The 9,292-nt window shown below is 51.8% G+C and overlaps 1 protein-coding gene across 2 annotated transcripts; it reads right to left on the reverse strand.

The window, feature by feature from the left end:
* Positions 1-32: 32 nt before the first annotated feature.
* Positions 33-8,200, reverse strand: ELP5 (elongator acetyltransferase complex subunit 5). 2 transcript variants are annotated; one of them, XM_075907055.1, is made up of 8 exons: positions 8,110-8,200; positions 7,694-7,754; positions 7,391-7,471; positions 6,743-6,969; positions 6,366-6,559; positions 4,099-4,197; positions 1,138-1,238; positions 33-811 (listed from the first exon to the last, which is right to left on the reverse strand). In XM_075907055.1, the coding sequence occupies exons 1-8, from the start codon at positions 8,144-8,146 to the stop codon at positions 703-705; spliced, it is 909 nt and encodes a 302-aa protein (XP_075763170.1). In that variant the 5' UTR covers positions 8,147-8,200; the 3' UTR covers positions 33-702. The 2 variants fall into 2 exon arrangements, with proteins under 2 accessions (XP_075763170.1, XP_075763169.1); XM_075907054.1 differs by lacking the exon at positions 8,110-8,200 and adding an exon at positions 8,008-8,090.
* Between the last annotated feature and the right edge of the window lie 1,092 nt (positions 8,201-9,292).

A 9,292-nucleotide genomic window follows, 5' to 3' on the forward strand; every position in this document is an offset into this window, starting at 1 on the left:
GCAGTGCTGAACCCCTCCCCAGTGCTCTGATATTAAACACACATCAGTTTCATTTAATTGCTGCACAAGGCACATGGTTTATACAAACAAGGGAACAACATGGGGGTCTGGCAGAGGCAGCAGCAATGGACGTTGAGTTTTTTTTGTACATTCTACCAAAAAAGGGAATCAGCTAGTTTTAAGAGTGGGGGGGAGGGGAGCCTTCTCTCTACTGAAGCAGGTTGAGTCGTACCTCTACAAACAGAGAGGAATTAAGGATAAATATGGAGACGGCAGAAGGTGGTCCCCAATCCCAGCTGGCTCAGAAGGTCAGGGAATGAGCCACAGGACCCATTCCCTCTACAGGATGCCAGTTCCCATCCAACTCCGGGTCCTTTAAGGAAGTCCATTCCCATGCCACGAGGGGAAGTGGTAGAGATGTAAGGGACAGCAGAATGATAGGGGGGCTTTATGGGGAAAGTGGGGCCAGGGCCACAACTCAGCTCCACTCCTAGTCAGATACTAACTCCAGTCAAAAGCCTGATGGCACCACGTGACCTCACAAAAACAACCACCCTTTCTCTGCCCCTAAGCAGGTGTCAGCAGCGCACTCCTGGGTATTGCCCCATCCCAGATATGGCAGCACCAGAACTGGGCTCCATCCCAGACAGAGATCTGGGGCTCCATCGAAGCTGAAGAGGCCTCACACACCCTCCTCAGTTCTCACACATCCAGATCATCATCTGGATCCTCTTCGTCCAGGTCATCTGTGGCATCCGGTTCATAATAGATCTTTCCAGTTCCAGCCGAGGCCTCAAGCAGAGATGACTTCCTAGCATGGGGACGAAGCAGGGAGTCAGCTCCCATGGAACACAATATGGGAGGGCAGGATGCGTATCATGAGTATTTGGGGAGGCAGAGGCTGGGGGTGAACTGGGAAGGGGCAAGGCAGAGGCCGATTTAATTTGTGAGGAGTCAAGGGGGCATAGATGGGCATACTGGTTGTTCAGAGGTGCAAAGGCAGGGAGTATCTCCTCCCAGGCGGTGCAAAACAGAGGCAGGGAAGGCATCCAGGAGGCTGCCCCCAGAGAGGGTGCAGATCAGAGGCGGGGAAGGTTTCTAGGGGGCTGTTTCTCCCAGGGAATGAGCTACACTCACTTTTGGGCGCTGAAATGGAAAGGCAGCGGCACCCTGTCCCGAGCCTGGCGCTCTGTGTCCGACAGCTGCAGGTTGAAGGTCAGGTAGGCGGCAGTGTCCACCTGGGGGGAACAGATGTCATCAGACTAGGGATGTTAAATTTCAATTAATGAACTAACTAAATAGTCAATGGGATCTCCATCAATTTGCTTAGTTAACAAGAACATCCGTGATCTGTCTTTGAAATGTACAAGAGCCCCAGCGGGAGCTCTGGTGCATTTTAAAGTTGGAATGCGGCATGGAGCCTGGAGCCAGCAGGGAGTCCCACTGATCCTGGGCACTTCTGCTTTGAAAGCAAAGAGCTCCAGTGGGGGCTATTGTGCATTTCAAAGAGAAAGTGCCCGCATGGAGCCTGCAAACCCCAGGCTCCATGTGTTATTCCAATTCAAAGCTGGCTGCTGGTGCACCCCTGCTCCCTCCTATGGAGCTGGACTGAACCGGCTTTTAAGATGGCTCCCTCCAGCACCACTCTTGTTCCCCCACCTTGCTGCCTCTTTTTGCGATAGAGGCAGCAAGTGGGGGGGGGGGGGGGGGGGGGAGTGACTAGTGGACTAGGCTGTGTCTACACTGGCGCAATCTTGCGGAAAAGCGGCCACTCTTGCACAAAAACTTGCTGCCTGTCTACACTGGCCACGTGTTCTTGCACAAGTAAACTGACGTTCTAATGTATGAAATCAGGACTTCTTGCGCCAGAACTCTGATGCTCCTGCTCAGGAATAAGCCCTTTTGCGCAACTGTTCTTGTGCAAGAGGCCAGTGTAGACAGGCAACCTGAATTTATTGTGCAAGAAATCCCTATGGTTAAAATTGCCATCAGAGTTTTCTTGCACAAGAGAGCATCTACATTGGCATGGATGCTCTTGCGCAAAAGCACATACCAGTGTAGACACTCTCTTCTGGAAGAGTTTTTGCAGAAGAACTCTTCCACAAAAGAGTTTTTGCATGAGAACGCGCCAGTGTAGAAGTAGCTCAAGTGTGTTGACTATCCAATAACCTTTTGCTTATCAGATAGTTGGCTAGTCAGTTAGTCACTTACCTCCCTATCAGACTTGCCCATGGGCAAGCCTCCAACTCTCCCAGTATGAGTCATCCTAGAGCAGGGTTTCCCAACCTATAGGTCCGGACCCAAATATGGGTCACCATTACATTTCAAAAGGGTCACCAAGTGTCTCCCCAGGTGGTGCTCTTAAGGAGCCATTCACACATTTGAAAAGGTACCTCCCCCTCCCAGCTCAACAGCTGGCTTAGTCTTAAAGAGCCATTCACCTGAAGTGGTACTCAGCTTAATTGGCTTAACAACCTTCAGGCAGTTAAACCAATCGATTTAATTGAATATCATTTCAGTGACTCAGCACAGAGTAGTAAGAAAATATCCCTGGACATGGGGACTACGTCTAGACTGGCATGATTTTCTGCAAATGCTTTTAATGGAAAACTTTTCTGTTAAAAGCATTTGCGGAAAAGAACGTCTAGATTGGCACGGATGCTTTTCCGCAAAAGCAGATTTTGCGGAAAAGCGTCCGTGCCAATCTAGATGTGCTTTTCCACAAAAAAGCCCTGATCGCCATTTTCACGATCGGGGCTTTTTTGCTCAAAACAAATCTGAGCTGTCTACACTGGCCCTTTTGCGCAAAAGCTTTGCACAAAAAGACTTTTGCCCAAACGGGAGCAGCATAGTATTTCCGCAAGAAGCACTGATTTCAGACAGTAGGAAGTCAGTGTTCTTGTGGAAATTCAATTGGCCAGTGTAGACAGCTGGCAAGTTTTTCCTTTGCGGAAAAACTTGCCAGTCTAGACACAGCCGAGGGGAAAGAAGTTAGAACGCTACAGGATGCAGAGAAGAAGCAGCACCCAGCTCAGGTAGGTGGGGATAGGGAGGTCAGATGTTTGGGTGTCCAGTTGAGAGGTTTCCAGCCACCCCGGCTAGGGTTCACGCGGCTGGAGTTGGCTGGCCAGGGAAGAGTCTTGGCCGGCTTGCAGCCACGGGGGCCGGGGTAGGGGATGGGACTGTGTTTGGGAGCCTGAGACGGGAGTGCCACAACAATTCAGAGGATACAACAGTTAGCAAAGCAAATGCACGCTCGACCATCCCATTAATTTAAGTTCAGGTGAAACTGTTTGGTAAAATATATTTTAAAAAAAAGTACAATTTTGTGTGTATTTTTCTAATTTGTAACACCTGTGTTCTTGCGCAAGGCTCAGAGTGTGCCGCCTCCTCTCCCCGCCCTGACTCCCAGCCCTTGAGTGTGACTCCCAGCCCAAGAGTGTTCCCCCCAACCCGAGTGTGTGACTGAGTGTGACACACTCAGGCCTGAGTGAAGGTGCCTCTCTGACTGTGAGACTCCGAGTCCCTGAAAGTGACTCTCCGGCCCTCCAGCTCCCCAGCCCCTGAATGTGTCTCCTCCATCCCCTCCAACCTCTGAGTGTGGGGTTAAGCCAGGGTGGGGGAGGAGAGCAGTTTGGGGATGTGTCTTTCCCCTACCACAACTCAAATGTAGTGTTATTATTTTATTATTAATGTATTCTCAGTTTTTCTATGAAATAACTACTATGAATATATAAACAGGAGGGGGCACAATTTTATATTCTTGCCTCAGGCACAAAATTAGCTAGCTACGGCACTGCCCCCCTCTCCTCTCCTCTTCCCTTCCGTGCCGTTTTTTAATTGCCTTGGGTCACCAAGTCTTCCTGAATTGTCAAAATGGGTCCACATCTGGAAAATCTGCCCTAGAGGGTCACAAGGGAGATAGGAGTGCTCCCTAGGCCCCCAGATTTTGCCCACTCCTCCCAGACAGCCCCCCAAGATATCCAGCACCCCAAACTAAGCTTCCCCAACCAGCCCCTACTGATCCCACCCTGGCCTCCTTCAGAGTCCATGGCTCTGTAATAGAGGTCCCCCAGCTCCTGAGGAAAGGGACCCTACCGCAGAGTGGGAGTCAGCATCCTCATCTGGGGGTGTGTTCCTGGTGGGCTCTCCAAAAGCTTTCAGGGTGAAGCCAGTCAGGATGGAGAAATATTCCTCCTGGCAGGGAGAAGGAAAAAGATGATGTAGATAAATCTCTGTATCAATCATAAATCTCAGTATTATTCTTTAATTGAAATTTTAAAATTGGTAACAAGTCCTTTTACATACAAACTTTGTACTTTTTTAAATATAGAACATAGAAACTTTAAGTCTTTTGTATTAAGTCTTGGTAGAATAGTCCCTATGAATAAGTAAGGTAAGAGAATGTCCCTATTGAGTGAATGGATAAAACTAAAAAGACAAGCACCTCAGGGCAGTTGCAACTTTTGGAGAGAGGATGGAAGCCAGATCCCAGAATAATGAGATGAATAATGGGACCTGTGAAGTGGGCTCATTGAAAGAAGACAGAACATATGGGCTGTGTATACACTGTCACGATCGTGCGCAAAAACTTGCTGCCTGTCTACACTGGCTGTGTGTTCTTGCGCAAGTAAACTGATGTTCTACTGTATGAAATCAGGGCTTCTTGCATAAGAACTATGATGCTCCTGCTCAGGAATAAGCCCTTTTGTGCAACTGTTCTTGTGAAAGAGGCCAATGTAGACAGGCAACATGAATTTCTTGCGGAAGAAAACCCTATGGTTAAAATGGCCATCAGAACTTTCTTGTGCAAGAGAGCGTCTACACTGGCATGTGCTTTTGCGCAAAAGCACATGCCAGTGTAGACGCTCTCTTGCACAATGACTTTAACGCAAGAACTCTTGCGCTAAAGAGTTTTTGCGCAAGATCATGCCAGTGTAGACGTAGCCATGGACACCTTGGGAGTCAGCCGCAAGTGCCTGCTTTTGGAAACTCCCTCTTTGAAGGTGAATATGGCAGCATTGAGACACCACCCCGAAGGCACCACAGGGCTGTGTCTAGACTGGCCAGTTTTTCTGGAAAATCAGCCGCTTTTCCGGAAAAACTTGCCAGCTGTCTACACTGGCCGCTTGAATTTCCGCAAAAGCACTGACTTCCTACTGTCTGAAATCGGTGCTTCTTGCGGAAATACTATGCTGCTACCATTCGGGCAAAAGTCCCTTTTGCGCAAAAGGGCCAGTGTAGACAGCTCAGATTTATTTTCCGCAAAAAAGCCCCAATCACGAAAATGGCGATCGGGGTTTTTTGCGGAAAAGCGCGTCTAGATTGGCCACGGATGCTTAAAAGCGTCCGTGCCAATCTAGACACTCTGTTCCGAAAATGCTTTTAACAGAAAACTTTTCCATTAAAAGCATTTCTGGAAAATCATGCCAGTCTAGACGTAGCCCAGATGTCTAACTTCATATGCATATGTTCTTGGATCGGGCCTTCTAATACTCCTGTCATCTGAAGAAGTGGGTTATGCCCACGAAAGCTCATCATACCATCTACATATTGTTAATCTGTAAGGTGCTACTAGATTTGTTTTTTAATTTTTTCCTTTGCAAACTAACTGGGCTACCCCCTGAAGCTTTTCGTACGCATGACAACTCAGATTATGCATATGCATGTGATCACTAACTGGTGTAGATCTACATGAGAGGGAAGACACTATAAATCTTAGGCATCTTGTAGGGGGACCCCGGGTTTCAGCTTGTCAACATGGGAGCATCGATCCAGATCAGCAGAAGCCCGGCTCCACCCCTCCACCACCTAATCACGTGGCCAGAGCAGTTAGGGGGAGCAACTATTGGTAACAAGACAGAGGGGGTGTGTGGGTTGGTGGGGAGTATGTGCGTGTGTGCACACGCACATATTGTATCATATGCATATAAGTGTTGATTGCTATATGAGTATTAACAACAAATGTGGCACTTTGCCTTTTCCCCCTGAAAAGATCCCGGGCAGTACTTTTAAGTACAACAGTGAGACAGAGCCAACCCCCCAAAAACTGACAATCCCGGCCTCCCACTGCTCCCCCCAAATCACCCCAAAACCCCCAACTCAAAAGGGGAAGCCTCCCCTGCCACATACTCCTCCCACATCTTCCTTACTCCCCTGCCCATCCCAGCTGCTAAGTTACCCTGACCCATTCAAAAGCCTCTCCTCTCTATAACACCTCCCCACACATCCAAGATCTAGGGGCATCTCTGCCCCCTAACATACACCCCTCACCTGCCTATACCCTAACCCATAATCTCCCTCCGTCCCATGTTTTTCTCCATCCCAGTCACCCCCTGATCTTCCTGTGGGCCCCCGAACACCACCTTCTTAACAACTTTCCCGCTCCCCTTGCGCTGCAGCATGGAGGCTAGTTGGTGGGCATCCTCCTTGCTCCTCATGCCCTCCGGGGCTGGCCCCACCCACACTACAGCTCGGGCTAGGGAGTGGAGTGTGTCCACCAGGCCCAGGGGGTGCAGGTCCCCATGCAGCAAGACCACGATCCTCGTCACACGCAGGCCTGAACAGAGAGAGAGAAGGGAAAGATCAAACCCCTACCTGCACTGCCCAGAGCAGGGAGGGAACCCAGAAGTCCTGGCTCCCAGCCCCCTCGCTCTAATCACAAGCCTCCACTCCTCTCCCCTCCCAGAGCTGGGAAGAGAACCCAAGAATTCTGGCTCCCAGCACCCCCAGAAGTCCAGACCTGCATTGGCAGCAGCCCTCGGGATCTGTGCCAGTGTCTGGCACAGGGCAGGCACAGGCCGGCGCAGCAGAAGCCAACTGAGTGAGTCCAGGATGATGGTGGCAGATCCCACAGGTCCTCGTTGCAAGCGCGTCACCACCCCCAGTACTGAGAACTCCTCCACCCTGAATCCCCCTGTCTTCCCGTTCCAGCATAGGGGATCTGTAAACCCATCCTGATATAGCAACCTGGGGGGGGAGAAAAGGTCAAAAGTCAACCCCTGAGGATGGGCCAGCATGAAGAGGGCATCTGCCCCAAGGTACCAACTTGACACTGATTTGAGTCTGCAAAGAGCCTGAGTCTGTTGCTTCAAAAGCTAGCAGTTATCCCATGCCTCTGGCCCCATTTACCAGGGGTCCCTGCCCACTCCACCCCAGCAGAGGGATTCTGCCTGGGGCTGGAGTAGGGGAGGAGTGCAGGCACACAAAGCTGATACATCTCAGCTCCTGGGGAGGCAAGAATACTCCCCCAAGTCAGGGGAAGGCAAAGGGTTTGTGAAGGGGAGATGGGAGTTGTAAGGGCCATACTATGTTGGTCCGGGGGGAGTGGGAATGGAGGAGAAGTGAAGCTGTGGGGAGGCTCCTGGGATGGGGGGGCAGGAAAACTCACTGTGCAGCCACATCAGGGTCAAAGCCAGCCCGGAACTCTTCCTCGGGGATTTCAAAGCCAAAAACATGGACGGATTCCCCCCTGGAGGCACCACGAGAGAGGGGGTTAAGCCAAGAACGTGAGCGAGCCCCGGACCACTAGGGGGCGCTGGAGATCAAGGCGGAAGTTGTGGGTTATGAGGAGGGAAGCAGCATCTCTCCCCCAGGGGAGGCCGGGAGAGAATGCGCCGCGCACCAGCAGGGGGCGTGCATCTCTCCACTGCCCCATGGTCGGAGGGTGGGTGCTACGGGGCACCACACCCACCTGCGCACTGAAGCCGCCACAAAGGTCTTGAGCAGGCTGCGGCCCTCGCAATCGACAGTGTCTGTAGGAAAAGGCCCCGGGGCTGGTGAGAGACAGGGACACCCTCCCTGCAGAATCAGCCCCGCTCCCCCACACAAAACCCACCCCACTCTCTGCAGCTCCCTTTCCCGTCCAGATCCTCACGTCCCCCCAGCACCCCCCTTTCCCCAGCATCTCCCTCCCTCTGACTCCTTTGCTCCCCCTCCCCGCATTGCTCGGCCCACTTCCCCCAGCCGCCCCCTCTCCCAGGCTGCGCCCACTGCTCGCCCCCTCACCCTGGATGAGCACGAGCCCACCCGCTGCCCCAGCCACCAGCTCCCCCAACATCCCTCCCGCCCCTCTATGCCGGCGCCTCTCCATGACATCACCGTACGGACAGTGCCGGGCATGTGCGCGCGGGGAAGGGCCCTCCATCCGCCATGTTGGGCTGTAGGCGTCCAACGAACTGCCGGATTAATGCTAAACGGGGTGCGGCACAGAGGGCCAGGCCACCCCTAACGACACACTGCGGGGAGGGGCGAGCGCCTTTCTATCCGTTTTGCGGTGTCGTGTGTGTGTGTGGGGGGGGGGTTTGTCAGGCACTGAGCATGCGCCTCGGAGCTGCCGCTTCTCGGGCGATTTGGGGCGTGCTTAAGGATTAGACTGAAGCCGCCATTGGTTGCGCTGAGGCCTGGCCAAGGCCCCCTTCCGGTTCCTATCCCCGCCCCGCCTCTTAGGCGCGCAATCCGCTGTGCAGCCCGTAAGGGCACCGGGATTCCCCGTCTCTCCCCCTGTCTGCGCTCCCCGCCCCCAGCCAACCCCGCCCCATCTCCTGGGGTCAAATCTTTCCTTGGCCTTTGCCTCGCACCCACCTCAAGGCCTCTTTCCCTACCCCAGCATCTCCAGGGCTCATGCTAAATTCCCAGACTGCTGGGCTGCATCTAGACGGGCATGATTTTCCGCAAATGCTTTTAACAGAAAACTTTTCTGTTAAAAGCATTTGCGGAAAAGAGCGGCTAGATTGGCACGGACGCTTTTCCGCAAAAGCACTTTCTGCAGAGAAGCGTCCGTGCCAATCTAGATGCGCTTTTGCGCAAAAAAGCCCCAATCGCCATTTTCATGATTGGGGCTTTTTTGCGGAAAACAAATCTGAGCTGTCTACACTGGCCCTTTTGCGCAAAAGCTTTGTGCAAAAGGGACTTTTGCCCGAACGGGAGCAGCATAGTATTTCCGCAAGAAGCACTGATTTCTAACATGAGCTCGTCAGTGTTCTTGTGGAAATTCAAGCAGCCAGTGTAGACAGCTGGCAAGTTTTTCCGCAAAAGCAGCTGCTTAAGCCGCATTGGTTGCACTGAGTTAGATGCTATGCTCAGTTTTCATTTACAGCCAAATGAGGACTTTTCTTTTGGGTGCATCTACACAGCATCCGAAACAAAATAAGCCACACAATTGGTGTGATGCAAATTGCTTAGCTCATTTTGCTCCAAATTTTGAAATACAGTATTATTTTGAGGTATCCTTTATTCATAGAATGAGGTTTACAGGGATGGTGAAATAGCAGACGTGGAGTAGCTATTTTGG

Source organism: Pelodiscus sinensis, chromosome 24 (assembly GCF_049634645.1).
Source record: "Pelodiscus sinensis isolate JC-2024 chromosome 24, ASM4963464v1, whole genome shotgun sequence".
NCBI classification, from domain to species: Eukaryota; Metazoa; Chordata; order Testudines; family Trionychidae; genus Pelodiscus; species Pelodiscus sinensis.

Coding starts and splice junctions, on each gene's coding strand:
- ELP5 (XM_075907054.1), bottom strand. CDS start 8,059: ATGTTGGGGGAGCTGGTGGCTGGGGCAGCGGGTGGGCTCGTGCTCATC. Junction 7,472..7,693: donor GTGGCGGCTTCAGTGCGCAG/GTGGGTGTGGTG, acceptor TGGTGCCTCCAG/GGGGGAATCCGTCCATGTTT. Junction 1,239..4,098: donor ATGCTGACTCCCACTCTGCG/GTAGGGTCCCTT, acceptor TGTTCCCCCCAG/GTGGACACTGCCGCCTACCT.